This window comes from Tiliqua scincoides, chromosome 12 (assembly GCF_035046505.1).
Source record: "Tiliqua scincoides isolate rTilSci1 chromosome 12, rTilSci1.hap2, whole genome shotgun sequence".
Taxonomy (NCBI): Eukaryota; Metazoa; Chordata; class Lepidosauria; order Squamata; family Scincidae; genus Tiliqua; species Tiliqua scincoides.
The window spans coordinates 11,795,248-11,821,872 of NC_089832.1; the positions used below are offsets into that span (position 1 = coordinate 11,795,248).

Genomic DNA, 26,625 nt, shown 5'->3' on the forward strand with positions numbered 1-26,625 from the left:
CTCAGCAGGCACCACAAATGATATTTGGTCCTTTGCTTAAAATATATGGGCAGAAAGCAGATTGGGATATACTGAGAGATCTCTGAGTGAGGGCAGTAGATCTGAAAAGGTATATGATTTCGAGTTGCTCAACAGTAGCAACAACAATAAAAAAAACTTTTTTAAAAATTGGTGACATGAGTACACTCATGAACCACTGTGTTGCACTGTACTCCAGTTGATAAAACTGGGGCTCTAGATAAAAGAGATGCTGCATCCCTGCAGTCTTCTCCTCTCTTGGTTTAGAACTAGGGTTTACCATCAGCTTAATAAGTTTGATGGTATTTGTGATATTAAAACCTGTTTTCATTTGAAGTTGCCCTTTTGTTGGTAAACTTTTGGAAGTAGAAGCTGTTGACCTGAAAGCCTTCAGAATTTTTAAATACGTCGAGCCATCTTGAATATAACGTGGCAGGGAGGTACCTGTAGCAAGCTATATATCAATTTAAGCAGACTTTACTTCACTATGCCATCATGAATATTATGGTTTTTATTGTGATTTGGATTTCTGTAGCTCATGGCTGTACCAGAATCAATCATTGCCTATCACCACAAGGGCAAATAGCCAGAGCAAAAGAAAGGCTGTTCCTGTGGGCTGGTCTCTTTTGACGTTAGCCTGTCCCTAGTTCCCTAGTCTGTCAGCTCCTTCTGACGTGTCCCTTTGTAGAAGGGAGCCTCAAAATTTAGAAGGTGTCACCAACTGTCAGGGACCAAAAGGTGCTGCAGAAAAATAAAAATAAATGAACATGTGGTCTGACGCTTTTACCATCGACCAGCTTCTGAGTCCTACAGTTAAACTCAAAACATTTTCCTAATATTGTCTTAATTATTACTTAAAGTGTAAACTGGGAGTCTGCCCAAACTGCAAATCAGGGTTTAAATGTAACAACTGATAACACAGGCCTACAAAACTGAGGGTCAGAAAAGTTTGTCCCAAACTTTATGGTGGTTTGATATGAATTTGGGGTGCCGATTCCAAAAATGGCATCCGTTTTGCCCTATCACATCTAGTTTTGGAGATATAGTATAGCCTCATTAGTGAATGGTTCAAGCAACTTCTTCATGAGGAAGCCATGGTGTAGGTTTTCTCATGAGGAAGCTGCTTGAACCATTCACTAAAGAGGCTATGCTATGTCTCCAAAACTAGACATGATAGGGCAAAACAGATGCCATTTTTGGAATTAGCACCCCAAATATAGCCAGGAATTGGTGTAACGTTTAAGGAAGCAAAATGTGTGTTGACCTGTGTAATTTATGCATTAGGACATCATCAGCTGGTTATGATTATGCGTGTATGTACAGACATCCTGGTTTGGGATGCCATGTTCATATTTGCTTATTTTTCACATATTTTACACCACCTTTTCTAGTAGTTCATGGCAGTGTACTTGTCTCCTCATCCTCCTTTTGTCTCACACAAGCTTGTGAGACTATGAGAGGATCAAGGTTGGAATAGTGCATGGAGGCTGACTCAGGTTGGGAAGATGTCAAGGTGAATCTTGTATCTTAAAACTGTGTTAACAGCCCCACAGTAGAGAGAATGTGAACTTATGAATGCTAGAGTTGCAATATGCAAGGTTGCAATGGACATAATTGCAGAAAGCAGCACTCACTTTTTACAGTGACCAAAGAACAGTGGCAAGGTTTGGCTCTTTCAGTTTCGATTACATCTAGGAGAAGGCTATATTTGATCATTGTGTGCCCCTTTATCTCTTCTACCAGAATTATGAAGCCCTTAAGATAGCTCCTTTTCAATGTTGAGTACCAATTAACTCTCACTGTTGTTGAGTCATCGTGTATTGAAATGCAGAGGCAAAAGACAGGATGAGCTAATGAATATCTTTCAATGATAAATATTCAATCAAGGAACTTTAATCAGTGGTGCATTGTCATATAAATGACACTAGAATGCTATCCACTAAGAAAACATGAGTGGACATTTCAGAGCTCCTTGGTGTATGAATGTCAGTGAATAACTCAAAGGGTAACTTCTTTGTTCAATTAAAACTTTTGATATATTTGTATATTGGCAGACTTAAAAGAATGCTGTATTCAGGATAATTGAATGCTAATTACGTTTAATTTTGTTGCTCCGAATGTGCAGATAATGTATATGAAGAAATCATAAGAGAGCTAATTTGTTGGATTTCATAATTGGATTTTTATTTCTCATTTTCTATTGATACTGCTATGAAAATCCTCCAAGAGTAAAATGAAAAGATTGGTGCTTAGCTGAGAATAGAATTATTCATAAAACATTTAAATTGTTAGAAAGACATAAACATTTTCCCCCGGTGCTTGATAATTCTAGTAATATTTTTGGATACTTAGGTAAAGGTTAACTTAATTCAAAGTCGTTGTATCAACACAGTCTTTCTTAGGAAGAATATTTGTAGTATTGTTACTTGTCAGTTAGTTTAAAGCCGTTTTAAGGAATGGGAATAGGAGTATACAGAGTAAGCAGAACTTAATAAGACAAAACCAACCAACTCAATATGAGTTGATGACAGCTTCCTGCCCATTGGTCTAACAAAGCACATTGTCTGAGCTTGGGAAAAAGACCTTCCTCCCCTTCCAGCCCCCTTAACTGCAAGCCAGCACAGATTTTCCAGATTTTAGTCAGCATAGCTATTCCACAAGGTATGAGAAACTGAATAGGCCAAGCACCATTACTGGGAGTTATTTCTGGGTAGAAAAGAGTAGGTAGGATTGCATCAGTTCTCCTCTCCCCACATGTGTGTGTGTGCGTGTGTGTGTGCGTGCGTGCGTGCGTGCGTGTTTTGGCAGCAGAGTTGCCAATAAGTCTTGATTGTTCTGATACTACAAAATGTAAAAATTACATTGAAAAAAGAACTGAAGACAATGAACAGCTTACTAATGTCTAAGCTGTTTAACACTTCTCCTTATACCTAGCTATTTTGTTCATATGCACTCACAAGTTCCTGGCATAAAACATACTGGATGTGTTGTTGTTTTTAATTTTTTAATTTTTTTTTTCTACACATGACTCCCTAAAATGCTGTTTTGTTTTGTTCTTATAAAGGTGCTGATGGAACTTTCATGAAATTTGTTTTATTATTATTATTTTTACTTTGCCTCATTTTGTATTTTAACAAAGTCTGGTAATGAATATGTTCAGTGTATTTGGAGAAATAATGAGAGGCCCATTGTGTTCTGATTAGAAAGCCTGTTACAATGAATCAACATTAAAATTGTCAGTGTAAAACTAAAGAGGGGTAATATTGTTCCACAGTAGTTTAATTAGCATTTTTTTTTCAGTTCTTGTTCAGCTACTCCCCCCACCAAGGTCAGAGGACTGTTTCTTTCTTGGTACAAATCATAAAGAAGGCGGAAGACAACTGAGCACTTGAGTTCAGAAACTCTTAGTTTTGCAAGGGGCATTGCAATTATTTTATTTTTAATTAAGGCATTGTAGTGGTCAGCTACTAAATATTGAAGTGCAATCATCAGTGTATTTGGATAGTTCACAGTGCTGTAACAGAAAAGGCAATACAAACACATGAAATGATTACTGCTTCTACTTTGGGATGCCTCCTGCCAGTTCTGACTGTACACTGAAACAGACTTGGCAACCTGAAGGAGAATTGTTTGTGGGCATTTAATTAAGATACAGAAATTGTCCACTTGGAGAAAAGAGGAAAGTAAACTAAAAATCCCTTGCCAATCTTATTTGAATGCGGTGGTAGAGAAGGAAGCTGTGTTTTTGTATGTACACACACGGAGTTACATAAATTTATTTTTGTTTTTAAATAGACCTCTATGGATTGCTGTGATAGTAGATTGCTTTTTGGGATCCCCCCCCCCAAATGTGGAAACTATGGTGGTTGAGTTAACTGATGAAATCACTGTTGGTGTGATTCTGTCACCATTTGGTTAGTTCTTGACCAGCGATAGCATGGGGTCACAGAACTGGAGGATTGGGTAATTTTATTTTATTCTCTCTGGGGTATTTGTGAGACACAATGTGATCTGCTCTGTAGTAGACTGTAACTACAAATATTCTAATAAACAGGATTAGACAGGGTAGAGACATAGTGCTGGGATTTTAGTATGCAGTGGCTTACAGCCCAGTCCTAACGGGCAGCCCAATCCTGAGCTGCCCAGGGCACCACAAGGGCCGCCGCCGAATCCAGCACCTCCCGCACGACCGTGGGAGGCACCTCAGGAGTAGGGGACGTTTGTCCCCTTCTCCTGGGTAAGGGAGGCAGCCCCGCAATGGGGCTACTTTCTTTAGAGGCAACCAAAAGCTCGCCGCTAAAGTAAAGGCGCTCGTGCAAGGCACGCAGCCTTCACAAGTGCCTAGGATCCTGCGGAGCTCCGCAGATCCTCCTCCCACCCACCCCCAGCATGCCTCCGGCACGCCCCCTCCCCGCCCCCTCCCGTCCCTCCTCCCCAGAACGCCTCCGCCTGCCATTCTGCAGCCCTGGTCACAGGCACCATCGAGCTGCAGAACGTGGGTGCCTGCCGCGCGCTGGCCGTAGCTGAGCCACCTACGGCGTGAGCCCGGCGGTAAGCACGTTTGCAACTGTGGTCTGCGCCATGCAGGAGCGGTGCGGACCACAGGATTGGGCTGTTAATTTGGTGACCCTTCATGTGTGCCTTCTGTGAATTTTCAAGTAAGGTTTGCTTTGTTTTGTTCCTCTCAGTTTTGATTACCAAGCTTGCTGTTAAAAATGGAATTCCGTTTAACTTACGCTCATTTTTCTAGTTCACCGCATGATTTGGCTTGCTGCACAAACAGAAAACCATAGAGGAATATAGATTTCACACAAAGACTTGCTGTGTTTCATCTTAATTTCCTGGCAGCATGGCATCTCTAAATATAAATCATACTATAAGACAAGCAAACGTTTCTCACTAAATTATAACCACTGTGAATTTACAAATTTAGGTTGCGTGGGTCTGGAGCAGATGTGACGTACCATTTTGGCAGTGTTGTATTGGGAATCGTGCACAGCCTTTCTCCATCCACTCCCGCCAGGAACATTGTTTCCACTGACCCTACTCTTCCCTTGTTAGCCATGGTTAAGGGTTAACATTGAAATCCGCAATTATGGTTGGACATTGTTCCCCCTTAACCCATTTTTACCTGTCCCACAGGTATACACATTCAGTCCTTGTTACGTACATGCAATGTTGGGAAGAAATGGCTTAATCAGTGTTTGCTGATGTTGTGTTTTATTTTGTCTTTTTGTTTGGATTAGAACAGGGATCTCCAAACTTTTTGGCATGAGGTTCACATTGTGTATCTGACACAGTGTCTAGGGCCAGAAAATAAATAATAAATACATGGAAGACCGAGGTGCCGAGAGTTTGATTGAGTATGATAAGTGGGTGGGGATGGAAGGAGGAGGGGAGCAAAGGGCAAAATTGACTTGCACAGGAAGAAGAATTGATTTTGGAAAAGGTTTGAAAAAACTTGGGATATACTGCATTTAGCCACTGGAGGTGAATGCAATGAATTATTCTATTGCATTACAATCAGCACCTCTAGTGACTGAACAAGGTTTCTACAAGGGGTGCCCAAACCCTGGCCCTGGGGCCACTTTTGGCCCTCGAGGACTCCCAATCCAGCCCTCAGGGAGACCCCAGTCTTCAATGAGCCTCTGGCTCCAGAGACTTGCTGGAGCCCACGCTGGCCTGATGCAACTGCTCTCAGCTAGACTGCTGTTTGGCCTCTTGCATGAGCTGTGGGACGAGGACTCCCTCCTCTGCTTGTTGTTTCATGTCTGTGATGCAGCAGCAGCAGTGAAGGAAAGACTGGCCTGGCTTTGTGCAAGGCTTTTTATAGGCCTTGAGCTATTGCAAGACCTTCATTCATTCTTATAAGTTCCATCTCTAATAAATCTCATTTATGTAAATTTATTCAAATTTGAAATGTAAATTCTTTTCTTTCCTGGCCCCTGACACAGTGTCAGAGAGATTATGTGGCCCTCCTGCCAAAAAGTTTAGACAGCCCTGGTTTATACCAATGCTATGAGACCCGGAAGTGCTTCTTTTCAGCTATTTTTAACCCCATGAGGCTGGGGAACCACACAGGCTGGATAAAATTATCCTGAGGACCGAATTTGGCCCTCCTGGCTGGTTTGGAGACCCCTGGATTCGAAGACTGGTTTAGAAACAGTGCTTTGGCATTGTGTCTGAACTGACAAACCAGAGATAAGGTTGTAGGTTTACATCCTGTGCTGCTGTATTATAGGAATTGTAAAGTGGAATCAGAGTACCAGAACTCTAAACCAGGATTTTCAACCTCCCCCCCCCCCATTTTTCCCCTTCAGTCTTTAGTTGTCAGAGCTTTGCTTTGTGAATCATTGGCATTTGAATGAAATTCCATTTGGAAAATCATGTGCGGTGTTCTTGTGATGACACAGTCATAGACTTCCTTTCCTCATGGGATCCGCTACATACCAACCTGCCACAGTTCCAGAAGGCAAAGCATAGATGTGTTTTTATTCAGTCAGGCATTTTTTCAGCTAGCTCATTTTATTCTTTTCTATGCTTTTTTAAAAATTCTGTGATTGTTAGAATAATTGCTTTGGCTTTTTGCAGTGTTTATATGGTTTTGGTGTTTTATGTTGTAAATTTTATGACTGCACTAATGATAAGTCTCTTCCCACTGTCAACTGTTAGTTATATAGAGGTGTTTTTGTTTTGTCCATGCACAATCTATTTAATGCCCCCCCCCCAACTTCTGGAACATTTTAGTATCCATCCTAATATAGCCATTTGAGGAATTAGCTTAATTCTGCTTCCCATTCTCATTATTTGGTGCTATTGGATCATCTTGATTCTTCAAGTCAATTTGGGGAATATTTTTGAACATTTGGATACAGTGTGATAGATATCACATATCTTTCTGAACTCTGAAGAGAAAGGGAGGGGATGCAATTGTTGTAAGTCTTCCCCCACCAAAGCATGTTTCTTGGGTGTGCTACTGCAAAAGAGAGTGGCTGCATCCTTTTAGGGACTCCTAATATCTGAATGCTTGGGCAGCTGCTACTTGGCTTGGCTGGGGTTATTTCTTCCTCTGTGGTCCAGCAATTCAACAGCAGAGTGGCAGTTGGAACATCTGAGGACTGACAAAAGACTCCCCCCTCCCCCAGCCACATGCATCTGATGCACCAGCTGCTCTGTTCTAGAGAGGGCAGCTCTGGCCGCTGTCTCATCCCAGGTGGATTACTGCTACACATGGGTCTGCCTTTGAAAAGTGACAAGAAGCTACTTCCGTTTGCACGGAATGCAGCAGCAAGGGTTCTAATTGGACCAGGTTTTAGAAACTGAAACTCCAGGCTTCTGTACTGGCTTCTAATTTGTTTCCAAGCTGGAATGGCATAAAGCTGTAAGTGTAATCCTATGCATGTCTGTTCAGAAGAAAGTGTCACAAACATCACCCTTGGGGTAGGGAAAGACCAGGGGAGATTCCCAAGTCAAGCAGAATTTAATCCTCCTCCCCTACACCATCCTCCACAAACCCCCCCCAAGGACAATGTTTTCCATTTTGCTTACTTCAAGCCCCAGGTCCTATTAACATACATTTCCTTGGTCAATTATTGCACTCAATTGTCATGTATAAGATTTTTATTATAACTTTAAGGGAGCTTCAATTGCTCCAAAAAACATATTTACATGAATTACAGTAGTTAAAAACAAGAAAAGATCATATAACTAAAATAGGCTAAAATTACCACCTTACAGGTCTCTCAGCATTTCTTTCAGTGTAAAAGCTGTTAACCCCTAGCTCCCTTCCTCCTGCTGTCTGTCTTTTCAGGTACTCAAGTCCAGGTTTTATTCTCTAAATTATTTATTCTCTAAATTACTAATACACTACACCTGGGTAGCCAACAACCAACTTAATCCATCTTAAGGGGAAAGGCACTTGCCCCACCCCGTGACAGAAAGTTCAATTGTATTCAGCAAGGCGTGCTTCCACATAAATATGTATAACATTTGCAGCCTAAGGTTTAGGATGAGGTATATACAGGATTTATAAAAGACCACCTTCTGCTTGTTCTCTGTCTCATGTTCCTCAACGAACAGAAGTGTGTGCAGTTGGTATCTATGCGGAGCATGACCTTTTCCATTGACACCAGGCTCTGGAACTCTTGCCCCAAGACATCTGTGTGGTCCTGTCTTAGAGGTGGGAGAAAAGGGTGATAACAAAATAAAAGCACACAACACCACTTTCTGCATTTCTCATTTTTGTAAAGAAACAAACCTGAAATCTACAAAAAAAGCAAACAAAAAATTACAAACTTTTTAATTTGGTTTTTATATATTATTTAATGGGGGGTGCATGGTTAATGACTGTGACTGAAGCTATGCCACCTATATCACCTACCTAGTGTACTTTTAAAATGGTATAATTTATAATTATAATAATTTTGAACAAAAGATTATAAGAAATGCCACTTTCTGGACTTCTGACTTTTGGAAAACCCCAAATTCCATGAACAAATAAAACAATTTTTCTCCCACCTCTAATGATATTGTATTATTTGGGTAAGCCAGCACTGTTTACATGTTTTTGTTTTTGTTTGGCCTGTACAGTATAGTAAGTACAAACTTCCTGTAAGACTGGGCCTGTTCTGTTCATTGGTATTTCCTGGTCTGTTTTGTGTGTGTGTGTTAAAGTAATATTAGCTGCCTTGAATTTTTCCTTAAAGTAAACTGATTTTTGCCCAGCCCACAGGTGTACACATTTGATCCCTGTTGCGTATATGCAGCGTTGGGCAGAAGTGGCTTAACAAATAGGAAATGCAGTGTATACATCTTCTAATAAGTTAAATCAAAAACATGAGTCCCAAGAGTACACATGTGCTCATATAACTTTAATTCTCAGATTTTCAGTGTTGTGTGAATTTGAAACATTAGGTTACAGTCCAGTATCAGGAAATAGGAGTTGCCACTGACTTGCATGTGATGTAAATTGCACCCATATCCTCCACTTTTTTTATTTCTTCTTTAATACCGTTTGAATTGAGATGCATGCTTTGAAAACTTAGAGTTTTGAAACAGAAAAAAGTGTGCATAAATAATGCATGACGTCTTGCAAAAAAAAAGCAACACAAAAGTGAGATGCCATTTTCCTATATCTTGTGCCTGAACAAACCTTTTTTATCCTTTCTAACCAGAATGAGCTTTCTGAAAGTACTCCAAGGTAAATGTAAGACAGTCAGTTCCCCTCCAAAGCATTGCATTTTGTTTAAGTGTGAATCCTTTTCTTTCCAGTTTGCTTGAAGATTGTAAAGGAAGTTACTTTACTTGTCAGATAATGTGTTCACTGCTTATCTTCTCACTATAGGAAAGAGGAAAAAAAATACCTTTATCTATGCTTGGTTGTCCCTTCTCGTTTTCTAGCCTAGAAATAATGAGTGCTCAGGTGTTAATAAATTGGGTTTTTTTACCCCTTGTGCTACCGTCCCTGCTTGTCATGTCTTACTTGTTGGGGAAGGAAGGGCAAGAGCTGCATTTGTGTGCTGTGGAAAGAGAGGAAGCAGGTTGCAACTCAGATGACTCGGACACAACTCGCAAAAGCATGCATTTTTCACGTTTCGTGCAAACTCGAGTCACACGTGGAAAAAACTTGGCACTTACTTGGAACTCAGAAATTTTACACTAAAAATGGAAAGACTTGAATAGACTCAGGTCCAAACTAGCTTTATTTCTTATTTTCTGTTTATTGTTTTATTTTATTTTATCTATTGAGAAAGGGTAGACAACACCTGTTTAATCATCTTTCTAAACAGAGGCCAAATGTTTGTAGAATGAAGTTAAATGGCCACAGGAGATTTGGAGGTACAGACTCTTAGTTACTCCTTTCTTTCAGATCTTGCTGGTCTTTTTTGTTAACCAGTGTACTATGGTGGTGTGTTAAAATGTTTATATACCCTGTAAACAAAAGTTTGTTAAAGTAGTTCTGTTGTGGGTTGCTTTTCTCTTAAGCTTTAACAGACCTGGACTTGGTAGGGCTAAGGATAGGGTTTTGCAACTTGCGTGCTGAACTATGGGTCAAACCGACACAGTATCAAAAATATTATCCCAAGCATTCAAGAGCTATTTTCTTTTGTAAGTACTGCATAGAAGTGTGTGCGGAGGGTAGGGCTGATTGGTGGAGAGGTGGGGGGGGGGGCTCTAATCCCTTGACTCTATTGTGGCTCCATATGGGCCCCTACACTCATGCTATTTAAAAAGAAGAAAATAGAGTTGGTATGGCAATAGTGAAGTTATTGCACTGCATGTACTTTTGATACTGATTCTGTGTAGTGGAAAAGACTCCACTAAACTGACCCAGTTGATTTGAAAGATATCTACTGTTTGCTTGCATGTACCGTCTCTGCATAAAGAACTAGCAACAAATGAATGAATGTCAGAAGAGGATAGTAGGTAGATATATCTGGGCTTTACTTTCTTTGTTTAGGTTTTGGCAAGTACAAAACACATACAAAAATGTAATGGTACAATACCTGCATCAAAAGGCATTAATTTGCTTCCTCCCCCCTAATTTATGCAAGGATAGAGTGTAGATTGAGGAATGGGGTACCCAAGAACTGCATCAAAAGGCATTGATCTGCTCCCCCCAATTTATGGAAGGATGCAAACAAAACAGAGTATAGATTGAGAGATGGGGTACCTATTGGTAAGGAATCGATCAGTTGATGTGTCCTTCGAAATTGTTATATTTAAATTTTGAAACATAATTATAATAAAACGTCTGAAACTTTAGAACATGGTGGGGTCAAAATTTAAATAATGGGTCATCCCTTAATTTGAAGATAGGTAACTCGGTATTCTGAGGCTTTGCCATCTGAATATTTATTCAGAACCACCCCCATTAAGATTCATTTCCAAGACGTTTCTCTTTATATTTTCCTGTGCTTCATTTCTCAAGGACACAAATGGCAAGTGAGAGTTCCCCACTGAAATCCCAAGATAGCTATGAATTTTTATCATATATCTCTAAATCAACTCTGCATGGGGAGGAGAGAAAAAAAAATCATTTTTAAAATGATTTCAAAGTGCTGTAGTCTCTTCTCATGAACCACAGGATGCAGGTTTTCAGGATCTGCTTGCAATGCTAGCCAGAATGTTAATGTGAAGTGGAGTGACTGACAGGTAAGACTATTTGTGGCACTGATGTCAGGCATGGTCCTAAGTACCTTTAAAAAAAAATGTCCTGAAATTAAAATGTTACAGCTTTTGAATGTAGTGGTATCTATTGCACTTTCCACCCATGGATTTCCCCAGCTAAGTTGTGAATTAGATGCAACAGCCTGTGATTACCATTAGGACAGCCGGTAGCTGGAGGTTTGCTCTGGAAAGTTCATTTAAAGCGTTTGACAGGGATGAGGAGATTAGTTTCAACTGAACTGAAAATAATCTGTGACTGGAAGTCAGGTGCTCTTAAGGGAAGGTAGGTTTGGGGGGTGGGTGGGAGGGAAGGCCTTAATTCGATATGAATTCTATGTCAGAGTGTCCATTTGTGCGTCGTTCTGCAGTATATGGAATGCTCAGTGTTGCCATCCATCAAAAAGAATACTAAAAAAGTCACGCCGTGAGCTGCCAGCAATGATCCTGCTTGTGTAGTCTGCTTCAGTTTTATAGAATGCTTGTTTATCACCACAGATATGAATGAGAGCAAAAACCCAGCAGCTTGTGTCATCATGTTTTCTGAGCAGCGCAGGGCCAATTCTCAGGGTCAGTTCAAGTGGATAAAGCTTATTTTATCAAAGCTCTCCATGTTCTCTGTTGTCCTGATAAGAAGGTAGCTGATCTTTGATAGCAGTTTCACATGATTGGCCAGCCCGTGATTAGTTATCGTTATCAAAATGAGAACCAACTCATCTATTCACCTAGCACCCAGGAAAATGTTTGTAGGGGGGGTCCCCCCTTCCATTGTGTGGCAGAAGCAAAGCACAGGACTGAAAGCTACAGATAGAGGCATTAGTCAAGCATGGTGACATTTTATATATCATGTGTAGAGTTTTTAAATCACTTTGCATACATTTCCTTAGCGATCCTTGCAACAAGGTAGATGGGTTGGTGGTATTATCCCCAGGATGCAGATGACAGATCAGGCTATACATCTGAGCAAGTGTGGCATTCAGGTGGAGACTCAATTCCTATACTCTTAGCTGTGACACAACATCTGTCCCCAGTGCACAATTCTGATGGGAAGACTTGGAATGCTAAGCATCTCCTTTTAGTAACGTGAAGTCTGCTTGCTCAACTGTGCTGTAGGCTGATCTATACGTTTATGAAAAAAAATCAAGTGGCACAGCTCTCTGGGGTGGGGGAGGGGTCTGTGTGATGATGATAAATGATGTAAATGTTCAGAGAATTACTTTATGTGTAAGAAATTCACAATTGTTCAATTATTTTATGTGTAAGAAAACAAAACAAATCCGAACTCTCTTCTGCATTTTTTTTAAGCATCTCAAAGATAAAGCTAGGCTAGATTCTTTTTATTTGATGTATTAACTTTCTGTGTTCAAGAAGGCAGGGAATGTATGCACACAGGGTTATTCATTCAAACATTATGTAGAGATACATTCCATGAGGTATTGTACCACATACTTGAACAATTGTGGAGATATTACAATCGTGGAAAAAATATCATTAGTGAACTTTAAAACGTGAATCTCCTGCTGTGCAATGGTATGCATATCTACTCAGAAGCTCTCCTTTATCCAGTGAGGTTTGCTTTCAGGAAAGTCTGCATAAGATTGCAGTCCTGTTAACCTGTCCTGAAATTTGAGGCAGTTATTGTGGGGCAGTTGTTTGCCTTCCACCTGCTAAAGTTGATAGGATTGATACTGAACTTTTCAGAGTGAACATCCTCAAGGTGCCTACAAGCAATCAGTGCTAAACCTTTAGCAGGTGATTAATGCAATATCAGAATAATAATAAAATGGCAAAGGATGAAATTGACAATCCTGGCAGAGAGAGGGCCCAATCCTATCCAACTTTCTAGCACCAGTGCAGCCTCAATGCAACCCCGAGGTACAAATGGGAACAAATGTTCCCATACCTTGAGAAGGCCTCTGTGACTGCCTCCCCATCACAGGAAGCAATGCATACCCCATTGGCACAGCAACACTGGTACTGGATAATTGGATAGGTTTGGGCCCTGAGTCAGCCACTAAAAACCAATATGAATATCTAAAATGCCATTAAAAACACAAATGACAAATTTAAAATGTAATAGAAGAGGGTGAACTTTGCCTGGCACCTAGAATAAAGCAAAGATAGCACTATCAAATTTCATTGCTTTCTTCATGAACATATCTTTTAGGAGGCAACTTGAAATTGGAGCCTAAGGTTACTGTTCTTCAGTCCTCTGTATCACCTGTGGGTGTGGTGGCCACAGAACACTTGATAGCTTTCTTAATATCTTGTGTCTTGTATCTTGTGTATCATGTCTTGTGCATGTCTCCTGCATAATATCAGCTGGTTCCATTTGTGCTGAGGGTAGATTAAGAATGCATTTTTATTAACTACAATAAACACTATTATACACAAAAGCAGAGGGATGCTTTATCTTAGATTTTTGAAAGTACTGTTACAGAAAATTGAACTGAGCTGTTCAAGAGAGATTTCCTTGAGCACCCTATTTCTGTGGCAGCCGAGTTTCCAAGCTGAATATTACAGATTACAGTGAAATGCAAACAGTGTTATTTTGCTTTACAATAACTTTAAAAAAAATGTTGTTGTACCAACTAAGATAAATTATGTGCCACTTGGACCAGAAAAAATGGGGGTAAAGAGACTTGGAAGTTTACCCAATACATGCTCAACTCTCCGAATACCCATTAAGACATCGCTGGTTTCAGAGAGGAAATAGTTACTTTTCCTACATTCATCTGCAGTTTTACATTTCAAAAACTCTTGATGGGGAGCCAAGTCTGATAAATACTATTGCAGTGATTTTCAGCCTTTTTCATCTCACTGCACACAGGCAAAGCACTAAAATGGTCAAGGCACACCATCAGTTTTTTGACAACTGACAAGGCAAACTGTGCTGCCGGTGGGGGCTCACATCCCCCAATGACCCTACTAATAAATGACCCTCTCCCAAATTCCTGTGGCACACCTGAGAACCATTTGTGGCACACCAATGTGTCACGACACAGTGGTTGAAAATATCTGTACCGTTGGATTAAGGTTCCAAGAGTTCAGTAATTGTAATGGAGTTGCAGTGTCCTTTCAAAACATTACATTAGAAATTAATGTTAATTTTAATTGTATACCTGTGTAAGAGTGAACATTGTAAATCAATGCATAATTAAGTTTTTGCTCAGGAAAGGTAGTAATATAGATGAAAGTCACTATAGAATTTCAATCTCTTGCTATCTTTTTAACTTTCTGTCCGGGAAGGCTATCTTAGGGGAGAAGCAATTCTCTGTTGGTTGACCTTGGGCAGAAAGATCATTTCATTACCTCCTTTTCCATTCTGAAGTTGACCAAGCTGCCTGTGTCCTGGCCTCAGGTGGGTAGAGTGACAGAATGGTCTGTTTTTTCCCCTAGCTACACTAGATGTCATCACATGGGACAAGGAGGTGGTGGAGCTGGTCCATCAGGTATTCACAACTGGCTTGGAAGTGAATAGCATAGTAGGAAGAGAACCCTCTTTATTGTCATGGGACAAAAAAGAGACAGGTGATCTATGCCTTGTCCACAGTCTGTTTCACTTGAATGCTTTCTTCAAAGAATGTATTGCTGAAGTTTCAGGATACTGCAAGTTTCCCCAACAAAATCAATAGCCATTAGAAAAGTGGTTCCCAAACTGTCGGTTGCGACCTGATTTTTGGTGCATCCCTAAAAGGTGATGGAAAGGTCAGATAACTAAATGCCTCAAGCCCTGAGGCTGTTCAAAAGTCAGATACTCTAGTGGCTAATTACCTTGCAAAGAGCTCAGCTTCTGCAGTTTGCAAGCATGTGTAAATATAAGGAGATAAATATTTGAGGGTTTTTTTTCTGGTTGTTATAATAAATAAAATAAAATATATTACTTCTTTCTAGATCTCCTTTTTTAAGAGTCTGGTAAACCCAAGTGTCCTGATAGAGTGCCATTTAAAAAGTGGGTCCCGGTGCTAAAAGGTTTGGGAACCACTACTTTAGAATATACCTTTATAGATGATGGTTGCTTCTCTATCCATGCCCATTCAGTGACTTTCAGAGTTAAAATTTCAGAGAAACTGCATAATTTTAACACTGCATTTCTGTTTCTGTTTCCCATGGATTTGTGTTTAACACTTGACTGAAAATATTAAGCCACTATAATTCAATTCTTTTCAAAAACCACCTCTTCAGATGGGGCATATTTGAAGGGAAAAAATACACTGGCACTTGATGTGTTTGAGGCTGCTTTGGAAGGAGACCAAAAGCACTGTGAGCCTTGTCACAGCCTATAAACCTCTAGAGAGTGGCATTTAGCTCTTTTTTCTGGGTTTTTTTGTGTGCGAGAGCTAAAAAGAGCATGAAAGACACTAATGAAGTAGAAGCCTAGTTATTTTCATTGAGTGTATGTGGGTGAATGTCTCCTATTAAGAGATAACTAATACGCAGGCCAGAGGTCGCCACACTTTCAGCTGCCTGGGTCACATCACTCAGTCTTGCTCTTATGGTGGGCCTGAGCAGGTCAATTTATATAAAGCAATGTGTACATTTTGTACATAAGTCTTAAATGTTCAGAAACGGAGAATGGATATTAGCAACTGCAGGACTATTAGGTATATCTCTCATGCAGCTGGGCACTCAAGAGAGCTTGACCTAGCCCAACAGTTGCTTTGCCCAGCAGAAGGAAGGAAGTGCATGACCTGGTCTCATTGTCCTGGTCAGAATGTGACGGTGAACTGGATGTGGCCTTTGGGCTGTTATTTGGGGACTCCTGACATAAGCAGTTAAGTATGGAGAAACTGGATAGCCGTTGTCGGACACTTTTTGCATCTTCTCATGTGTTCAGGATACCTTGCTCACATTATAACTTCTCTCTTGTGCTTTCACAGACTTACATTCTTCCTTTGTTCATTTGTTTGACATCAGGACTTGGGCAGTGAAGTAGTCTGGCAGCCATGCAGCCCAATGGGATGGTCGGTCTGAGAGCTCAGTCTGTGTCTGAACAACAGCTTCTTTAGACTGAAGATCCAGGCCAGAGCCTTCTGCTTTATGGCTTCGGGGGGACGGACCACCATGTCCCTTCTGTGTCACTAGGCTCATCACTGCTGCTCACTGGCCATGTGCAGTGGCGTTTGCTGAAGCACAACAGGGAACAGGTCAGCAATTTGCTCCTCTGTTCAACTGTCACAGCAGCACAGAGAATGAGGTGGTTGGGTTCTCTTGCCTCTCTGGGTTGAGAGATCCTTACACTGTATGCTTTGTTCCAGCCTCAGAAATATATTTAATTTCAAGGCAAGTTCTTCACTCCCAGATTAATGAATAATATGCTATTTTTAAACATACATTAACAATGTCAATTTTAATTTTCTTTTTTTCTGCTAGAGCACGTGCTATAAATGGTGCACTGGTTCTGCAGCGCGCTATTGCCTTCAGTATGCAACTAAATTAAGTTGTCAACCTGTTTTTAATTATTACTCTGTCTCTCACTTTATTAAGCTAAATTAGAAGTGCATTTGTCTTGTCAGAGTGGGGAAGGCCTTGTTTTCTTCAGTAAGTTTCCCTCAGAAGCTGTGTTGCTTTACTACAGTCGTTTATTATCACTCTTGACTACTTTTACCTGTGATCTTGACCTGGTCATGCTCTTTTGCTTTTTTTGTAGCTGTGAATACCATGGGATTCAAGTTTTATTTGATGAATTTCCTGCTTTACTTATCACCATACTCTTCTCCAGTATGAACAATCAGCCTAATTGTGGTGATAGGTTATCTACCGTGTATTGGTAGATCATCTGTGTTAATGATAACACGGTATAATTTTATTTTATTTTGTTTGCCACACATTTTAGTGTTTGCTAAAGTATGAAGATTTCGCGAAGTAGTAAGTTGTCCCCATAGGGGGCTAAGTGGTGTGTGTGGGGGATGTACTCCCTCAGGAGGTTCACTGAATTCCCTTTTTCATTTCTTTTGCCATTCCTTAAAATGTATTTATTTGGTCGGACATTCCTTCCTTATGTCCGGGTGTCACCTGGACCCAGCCCAGGTGGCCAACAACTCCCCAGGAGCAGGGATCTCCTCTAGGATAAAGGCCTCCTGGGGTAAGGCCCAAGTTCCACCAGGACTGGGGTCCCTTGCAGAATACCTACCTGGGAGTAGGGGCAAGGACCAGCTGGGGACAAAGAGCAGGTATGTGGTCAGGAGGGGTGGTGCTAGACCAACCTGGGGTTGGCCCCATAAGAAGCCTGGAGGGGGAAGAGAGAGGAGGCTCTTCTCCAGAGGGGAGCAAGGCCAGAGGAAAACCAGAGGGGAAAACCCCCCCTGCCTCAGGGGAAAGAGAGAGGCCTCCAGAGGGAGAGGGCTGAGGTTCGCCCTGGAGAGAGGAGGCTGGGGCGGAGATCTCCCTGACCCAGGACCAGCCTGGACCCAGAGGGTGACCCCTGGAGAGACGGGGTTACCAGGACAGGAGTTCGCAGCCAACTATACCCCGTGGTGTCCAGCTGCCCGGGGTTCAAGCCCAGAGGTATCGGGAGTCCTCCTAAGGCCAGCTAGCCTGACCCGGACCAGCAGGGGCGCAGCCCTCAAGAGCCCTGACCCCTGGCCCAGGGACACTGGGCGAAAAGCTCAGGCTGAGGCCGCCACGGAACGGGAAGGGTCGGGTCCGGAGCCTACCAGACGACGATGGCACGTGTCAGCATAATGTACGGTGGTCTGTGACGTAACATTCCACATGAATGTAAAACGGCTGACGCAATTAAACCGCCTGTGTCAAGCACCTATACCTGCCTCCCTTCCCTTAATCCGACGCCGCCCTCTGTTCATCGACCGGGTAAGCCCCTCGCGTTCGGTGGCAACCCCAGGGAAAGGGCCTCCTCCCGCTGTGGACTTTACACTGGGTTAATTGCTCCTTTCTCTCTCTCTTAAACTGTTTTAATTTTTTGCTTTATCTCATTGTTTTCTACTGTGTTTAAAATTGTATTATTATTTTAGGTCCCTCATGTCTCTTTAATGGTGAGGGTAGGATAGAGATCTTTTAACATAAATAAATATGATTAATTTTGTTCATTAGGTGTGGGGGGGGGACAGAGCTGTGGGAGGCCCCACTCCTGATCGGGATGCTATTTTGCTGCTGAAAGTTGCGTTCCCTGGGCTGCAGTTTTGCCCACAGCATATAACCAGTTTGGAAGGGCTGTTCCGGTAGGAAAATGACTTGGGGAAGAATTGCCTCCTCATGTATGACAGATTGGGCCTGTGTTTTTTTCTTTTTCTTTTTTAAAGAGGTGTCTCCAGTTGGAAATACTCCTCTTAAACCATGCTTGCATTCACATGTAGTTTAAGCCTACATTTTCAGGAGATCAAAGATCTACAGCTTGTAGTGACTCCAAGCATTGCAGACAGAATTATGGAATTAAAATGAACATGATTGTTCTTTTATGCTGAAGTGTTAGGCTTTTGTTTATTTAAATAAATAAATAAATAAATAAATAAATAAATAAAACCATGAGTAGCCATGCACAACAGTTTATATGAAATGACTGAGAAATTGCTCAGTGTTCCGTACAGAGAAAATACTACCAGAGGCAAAGCTAATTTGTAAATAAATAAATAAATATTAAAATGTGTAATTTAAAAGTTTGTATGTGATGTCTACAAATTGGTTAAAAAAGAATGTAGTATTTTGCTGCACTTGCCAATGAAAACTTGCAATATTTTCTAAATAACTGGAACAGATTTCCAGCAAATCTGGCACCCCGTTCAGGAATGAAAATGGATTATGCCTTCTGGTACATTAAATTTAATGCCTGCATCTGTGACCATTCTCTCAAATATTGCATCTGAAAACTGTTGTTCTGTCTTAAATTCAAGAGCCACCTTCAAGCTTCACAGCGACTCCCATCATTCTGCCATGCCAGTAAATCATTGCTGTTCTATGCTCATAACAGCCTGTGCAAGCATGTTAATGTGAGGAAACAAGGTACATCAGACACAACAGACTTAAAGTAAACAATGTGTGTATCCTGCATTCCATTGCTTCACTGGCAGAGGTCTTGAATACTGAGCAATATAGTGATTTTTTTATACAAAAAAAAAAATGCTTCTATTTGAATTCCAAAATTGAGGGAAGTAGGAAAGCTGGGTTAATTGAATTTTGTAAACTGTAATGTTGATATTGGCATGGTTCTATGACAGAGGAGGAAAACTTTATTTATTTATTTATTCATTCATTCATTCATTAATTTATGCGCACACACGCACATACGTACGTATGTACCCCACCTTTGTCTTGCTGAAGCAAATGCCCAAGGCAGCTTACAAAGCTTTATAATCAAGTACAAAGTATCACAAGTAAAAATTTCAAAGCATTCAAACATTAATTTTAACATTGTATGGTGAAAAATAAATATCAAAACCGAGCCCCCCCCCCCCAAAAAAAAAAAAAAAAGATTGAGGGGAAAAAGAACTCATTGAGCCAATGGGGAACCAATGAGTCCAGGGAAGCAGTCAAGTCACCACAATATATCAGAGACACGGAAGGAAAAATCCACTCAGCAACCAAATGCCGGATATGTTTTGAGCCCTTGCCGAAAAGCCATGAGAGAGGGAGTTGTTCTCAGTTTTGTTGGGAGGGCATTCCACAGTTGTGGTGCCACCACAGAGAAGGCTTGCCCCTGAGCTGGCACCCCTTCACCTGGGACAAAGGTGGCACTTGTAGAAGAGCCCCTTCAGCTGAACATTTCACCCTGTTCCTGCACACGCTACCTCCTCAGTATGCATATGGAGTTCAGTATTTACTCAACTTAATAATGTGTTTTGTGCTCCGCACATTTTAGCTGCTTAGCACATTTTAGATTTGCATTATTGAAAGTCTTAGATAAATAAACAATATCTGAAGAAAGCCTTGACACTTCGTTTCATATTTCAACTCATAGACAGTTGGCAATTAAGGTTTACATTTCCAACACACAAAAGTGAGATTTATGGGTGAGCAGTTCCTTCTTAGCTACTTGAGTAGTCACCCTGTAAGTGTGGCCATGCTTTTTTTTTTCTCTTGTCCCTTTTCCTGAACATTTCAACATGTCTGAGGGAAGCTTGACCTCCTGTCTTGATTTGATTGGGAAACAGAGTAATTGACCTAAGAATGTTTTCTTTCAAGGGATTGAAAGGCTACACAGTAAATTCAGTACTTGATTTCTGGAAGAACCCATTTCATAATTTGCAGTTTTAAGTCTTTGTCTTTCTTCCAAGGTGCCTGATGTTCTGAATTATTAAAATGATTTTGCATGTTAAAATATTTAACACTGTTAAGTGTATTAATATTATACTGCGGATTCATATTGTATTTAAGAAATTGCTGTGTGTTTGGTTGCTTGGCTGTTTAAACTTCATCAGTACATGTAGTGAAGCTTCATAGGATTTAGTCCCCCTTCCCAATAATGAATCAGAACCTTCTGAGTTTTTTTTTTAGCGTGTGGGGGAGTTTCATGCTCTGCCAGCTACTCCTACTGAACAGTGATCCTTTGCGCTAGACTGAGACTTATAAATAAATAAATAAAAGTTAATACATACCTTAGCTCTAGATCGGCAGTCTCCAAACTGCGCTGCAGACAGCCTTCCCGGTGCAGCCGGAGCTAACCATTCTGCTAGGGAAGCTTCCATTGTTGCTGCCAATTGCTCCCCCCCCGCGTGTTCACTTCGCCCCACTGCATCTGCCAGGAAAGCCTGGAGCAGAGCCTGCTGGGACAGCAGAACACAGAAGCAGCAGGGCGGAACGAACATGAGGGGCAGTTGGTGGCAAATGGTGCCAAATTGGTGCCAAATGGTGGCAATTGGTGGCGACAGTGGAAGTGTCCCCCACAGAACGGTAAGCTCCATTCACATGGTGGAGGGATTAGCAAGAGCACTGGGTCTGGCCCAAAGACCGGAGCCTGGAGAGCTCTAGGTCAGTGGTTCTTTGAACTTTTAGCACTGGGACCCACTTTTTAAATTGAGAATCTGTTGGGACCCACCAGAAGTCATGACAGGAAGTGACATCATCAAGTAGGAAATTTTTTAACGATCCTAGACTGAAATCCTATCCACATTTACCCAGGAGTTCCATTTAAAAGCATACACAGAGTAGCCTGTTAAAAGTACAGATCTGTAGCATTTCCCCAAATGCAATCACATGCCGCAGGATGTGGTGACAGCATCTGGCCTGGATGCCTTTAAAAGGGGATTGGACAAGTTTCTGGAGGAAAAATCCATTATGGGTTACAAGCCATGATGTGTATGTGCAACCTCCTGATTTTAGAAATGGGCTATGGCAGATGCAAGGGAGGGCACCAGGATGCAGGTCTCTTGTTATCTGGTGTGCTCCCTGGGGCATTTGGTGGGCCGCTGTGAGATACAGGAAGCTGGACTAGATGGGCCTATGACCTGATCCAGTGGGGCTGTTCTTATGCCATGGTAGAATCAAGTCTAATATTTTAAAAAATAAAATATTGAAATGAATGGAAACCCACCTGAAATTGGTGACCCACCTAGTGGATCTCGACACACACTTTGAGAAACACTGCTCTAGGTGACTTGACATGAATTGAATATCTAAGAATTAAGTTCTTACCATTCTCTCTCTACTTTTCCAATAGTTTTGGTTTTTATTCTGGTTGGGCAATGCAGTGCTTTAAGAACTTAAGACTTTTTACCCAAGACATGATTTATTAAAGCACCTTATGTCTTTCCTAAGTCAGAGCACCAAAATTATAATGCAAGAGTGACAGTCGGCCATATATTAGTTTATTGTAGATATGTTTCAGCATACTGCCACTGATCTGAAAGGGGTTCAAAGTCTTGGTGCCATTGTGTCTTGCTTCTCCCCTGATTCTTTAGATCTGCTGCCAAAGGTATTCTCAGACATCGGTTTTGCAGCAGTCTGCTGTCTTCCTGTTTTCCTTTCAGCTTACTTCTACTCCCTTCCTTGTCATTTCAGTCAAGACTATGTACATTGCACCATGTCTGGTGAATTGCGCCACATTGATAGCAGGAGATGAGTTGCTGAATGTACTCTATTTCCAAATAAAGTTTTCAGAGAGGGTGATGCTTGCAGTTACTGCCAGTCCCTTTAAACTGTTGTCCTGTATCAAGGAACAGGAAGCCTCCTCTGTTGACTCATGGCTTCAACCATGAACTTCTAAGTTCAAGAATTCAACTTCTAAGTTTAACAGATTTTTCTGTTTCACACAGAGAACCATTCTGTCCCCAACAATGGATAAGTCTTCTGCTTTAACCATTGCACAGTAGACTGCTATTGCAGCATAGACCTTTTGCTCATAGTTGCTTCATTAAAAGTGATTGTACAATGTCAGTTTATTTCTTAAACTGACACCTCCCTGGGCTAGATAGGTTGTTGTTATAATACAGTATTGATATTGATATACAGATGGTCCTGCATTATCCGTGCTTAATTAACTAACACTATAGTAACACTACTTTAGTGACATTTTTCATGCTAGTCATTGAGCTAGATCAGGGGTGTCCAAAGTTCTTGGCAGGAGGGCCACATCTTCTCTCTGACACTGTGTCAGGGTCTGGGGGAAAAATAATTAATTTACACTTAAAATTTGAATAAATTTTCATAAGTTTACATAAATGAATTTATTAGAGATGGAACTTATAAGAATGAATGAAGGTCTTGCAATAGCTCAAGGCCTATAAAAAGGCTTTGCACAAAGCAAGGCTGGCCTTTCCTTTGCTGCTGCTACTGCATCACAGATGTGAAACAGCAAGCAGTGGAGGGAGTCCTCATCCCACAGCTCATGCAAGAGCTCAAACAGTTGCCCTCATGCTAAGAGCAGTTGCATCGGGCCAGTGCAGGCTCCAGCAAATCTCCGGAGGGCCAGAGGCTCATTGGAGACTGGAGGTTCCCTGAGGGCCGCATTGGGAGTCCTCGAGGGCTGCAAGTGGCCTCAGGGCCGTGGTTTGGGCACCCCTGAGCTAGATAAAGGTTCATGTAACAAGGGCGTTTGTTATATTTCAGCTGTTATCCGAGACTATAGTAATGTTTTTTCTGATGAATTACCCTAGAAAGATTGAGAATCTGAGATATATTAACATGCAAGACACAGTATGTGGTAAAAACCATAAAATGAAGCATAATGTTTCAATATGCATTTTCCCCCAGGTTCTGTAACTGGTATGGAAGCAAACCTCCAAGATGCTAACTGGTGCTGTAGGTAATCTGGTGATTCTTTGAGACTGTTCATCATTGTGCCCTATGTATTGATCCTGCACATTAAAATTATCGTAACTAAATGGTATTTGGAGGGACAATTCGTCCCCTTCTCCCAGATAAGGGAAGCAGCCCCACAATGCGGCTACTCACTTTACCACCGACCAAATGGTCGGCAGTAAGGTAAAGGCATTAGTGTAGGGCACCAAGCCCCACACAAACGCCTTGAATCCGGTGGAGCGGAGCTTCACGGGTCCCACCTCCCTCCCTCTCCCTGGCACGCCTCCCGCCTGCCCTCTCTCTGCCCTCCGCCTGCCTCCCCCCTCCCCGGAACGCCTCCTCCTCGCCCCCTTACCGTGCCTCAGCTCAGCGGTCCGTGAGACAGCTGAGCAGCAGAGGACGGGTGCCCGCCCGGCGCTAGCCCAGTGCCGGCCAGTGCTGGGCTAGCACAGGCGCTGGCCCAGCAGTAAGCCTTGCAGACATGCCTTATGGCACATTTGCAACAGTGCGGTCTGGCGGAAAGCCGAAGCGTCAAGCTCAGGATTGTGCTCAATCTGTTTGCTTCCTGACAGTTGAAGATACTCAGACATTGGGGCAGTCTTGCCACATTTTTGGTATGAAACAAATTTATCCTATTTTGCTGCTGGGAAAAAAAAGGGTAATTGAAGCCTTGCTTAAAAGGAATATGGCAAGACTTACTATGCCTTCTAGTTAATCATGGGAAACATTTTCATTCCAACGTTTTGCCTTGTTGTGTTCATGCCCTCCTTCTGTACTCATTAAAGTACTGTTGTGAAAATGTGTTGGATCTTTTTTAGGAGTTCAGATTTGTTCTCCTATGCAAGTCAGGTGTTATCAGTATCACGATGAAAGCTTTCTCTTGGGATGCTAACTATTGTTTTCCATTGTAAGAAGGAGATTTTTATCTGTTTCATGTGAAATATAGAAATGTTCTCAGTCCTATGATGTCCAGATTGGAAGTTGAGTTCATGGATTTAAAAGGCCATCTCTTCAGGATGAAAACATCAATTAGGTTCTGGGCTTCTCAAGCTAGTTTTCAGTAGCTCCCTGGAGTTGATCCTTCAGGGTGTTTTCTGGTGTGTTTGAAACACGCTGAACCAACTGTGTTTCTGCCCCTTCTCTTGGAAAATATTTTTGATAGCCTAAATCAGGGGTGCCCAAACCCCAGCCCTGGGGCCACATGCAACCCTCAAGCTTCTCAATGCGGCCCTCGGAGCCACCAGTTTCCAATGAGCCTCCGGAGTTTTGTTGGAGCCCACACTGGCCCGACACAACTGCTCTCAGCGTGAGGGCGACTGACCTCTCATGTGAGCTGTGGGATCAGGGCTCCCTCCACTGCTTGCTGTTTCATGTCTGTGTTACAGCAGAGGCAGCAAAGGAAAGGTCAGCCTTGCTTTGTGCAAGGCCTTTTATAGGCCTTGAGCTATTGCAAGACCTTCATTCATTCATATAAGTTCATCTTTAATATATTTATTTATGTAAACTTATGTAAGCTTATGCAAATTTATTCAAATTTTAAATGTAAATTAATTCCCCCCCCCCCGGTCCTTGACACAGTGTCAGAGAGATGATGTGGCCCTCCAGCCAAAAACTTTGAACTCCCTTGGCCTAAATTATACTCTGGGGGGAGTGAGGAAAATGTGCCTTTTTTTTTTTAACTTAGCTTGATAACTGACAAATATCTACCATTCTGTTGGTGGAAGCTTGTACAAAATGGAAATAGGTGCCGGATAACAGTTGCATTTAGAAAAAAAAAATAAAGTATTTAATTTTATCAACTTTGGGTTGGGAACCAATTTTAGGTGGGTCCCTTAGCACCTAGCTCAGCCACCATTGAAGATACAGACTTGAAAATACAGGGTACAGAGCTGCTGGGCAGGACAGGCTCCTGGTGAGAGAAAGGCAAGGTGCATTGTCCTGAATAGGGAGGGAAAAGGGATGCTGGAAATGGGGGAGGGCTGTGTGGTTGGAAAAGTATCCAAGTCTGCAGTCTGCTTTGACTTTCAAGCTGGAATGTTTGAATTCCAAGCTATGCAAAATTCCAAGTATGAGCACACTGTGTAATGGAACCTTTGGCTGATTGCCGCTTAGGTTTGAAGCCTAATTTGGTAAGAACATAACATAAGAACAGCCCCACTGAATCAGGCCATAGGCCCATCTAGTCCAGCTTCCTGTATCTCACAGCGGCCCGCCAAATGCCGCAGGGAGCACACCAGTTAACAAGAGACCTGCATCCTGGTGCCCTCCCATGATGATGTCCTCCCTTGATTATGATGTCGCTTCTGGCCATGGCATGGCTTCCAGGTTAATGACATCACTTTGAATGGGCCAGACAGATTGCCATTCTAAAAAAATAGGACCTGGTGCTATAAGGTTTGAGAACTACTGGTCTAAGCTGAGAAAGCAATTATTTTGCAGTTTGACTGGACATACATGCATAAGCCCCCACTGAAGTACATGTGTGAATCTGCAGAATCAAGTGTAGTGTCCCTCTCTCCCCATTGTTATTCTTTTTCTGATGCAAATCTTTTACTTCGAAAGGTTCACTTGGCTCAGGTGCAGTGCAAAACTGGCTTGGCATTTCAGGAATGAGTGCTGTTGCTCCACAATTGCCCTTCCCTCTCATATTCTGCCTCTACTCACTGCTTCCTAGTTTGGTCAAGCCATAGTTGCCCATCACATTTGAACTGACTTTTTATGATTTGTGTTTGCCTGCCAAGCCACAGTCTTGAGGGAGGAACACACAAGCACAGAATTCATTTCCTTGATGCCAAACTATGGGTTGAAGTTTTATATGAACCAACATATTGTGTTCTGTGTTTTATCTTTTTTTTTTCTGTTGAATTTCACTGTAGACATAATATGTTAAACACTGTCAGCCATTCTACTGTACCCAGACCATGGGAGTCTTTTCTTTCTCTCTGCTCTGCTATATATTTTTTTTCTTCCTTTGGAATGCTAGAATCTGCAGGAGCCTGTAATCATTGCAGCTGTGTTTGTGTATCTTCACAGGGTCTCCCAGTTCATCCACAGGAGGGGAAAAAGGGCATTTTATTGTTTCCTTAAACACTTAGTGTCATAGTATTGTCCCCATCAACCTCCCAGAAAATGCCCAGAACCAGAGTGCAGGTGCAAGATGAATTGGCAGCACAGATAATTTGGAAAAAAAGAGAATGTTTTCTATCCTGCTTCTTCTTTCTCTCTGTATGCTATTTGTGCAGTCTGAAT

General features: G+C 41.7%; 1 protein-coding gene across 3 annotated transcripts in view; it reads left to right on the forward strand.

The window, feature by feature from the left end:
* The window catches only part of DIAPH2 (diaphanous related formin 2), a 402,614-nt gene that overhangs the window by 185,359 nt on the left and 190,630 nt on the right, over positions 1-26,625 (forward strand). Inside the window, exon 24 of one of the 3 annotated variants that reach the window (XM_066640287.1) lies at positions 16,102-16,179. The exons of the other annotated variants lie outside the window; for them this stretch is intronic. Within the exon in view, the coding sequence (XP_066496384.1) occupies positions 16,102-16,115 (14 nt within the window). The 3' untranslated portion in view covers positions 16,116-16,179. Of the gene's footprint in view, positions 1-16,101; positions 16,180-26,625 lie in introns of those variants that run through there. 3 annotated transcript variants of the gene reach the window in all.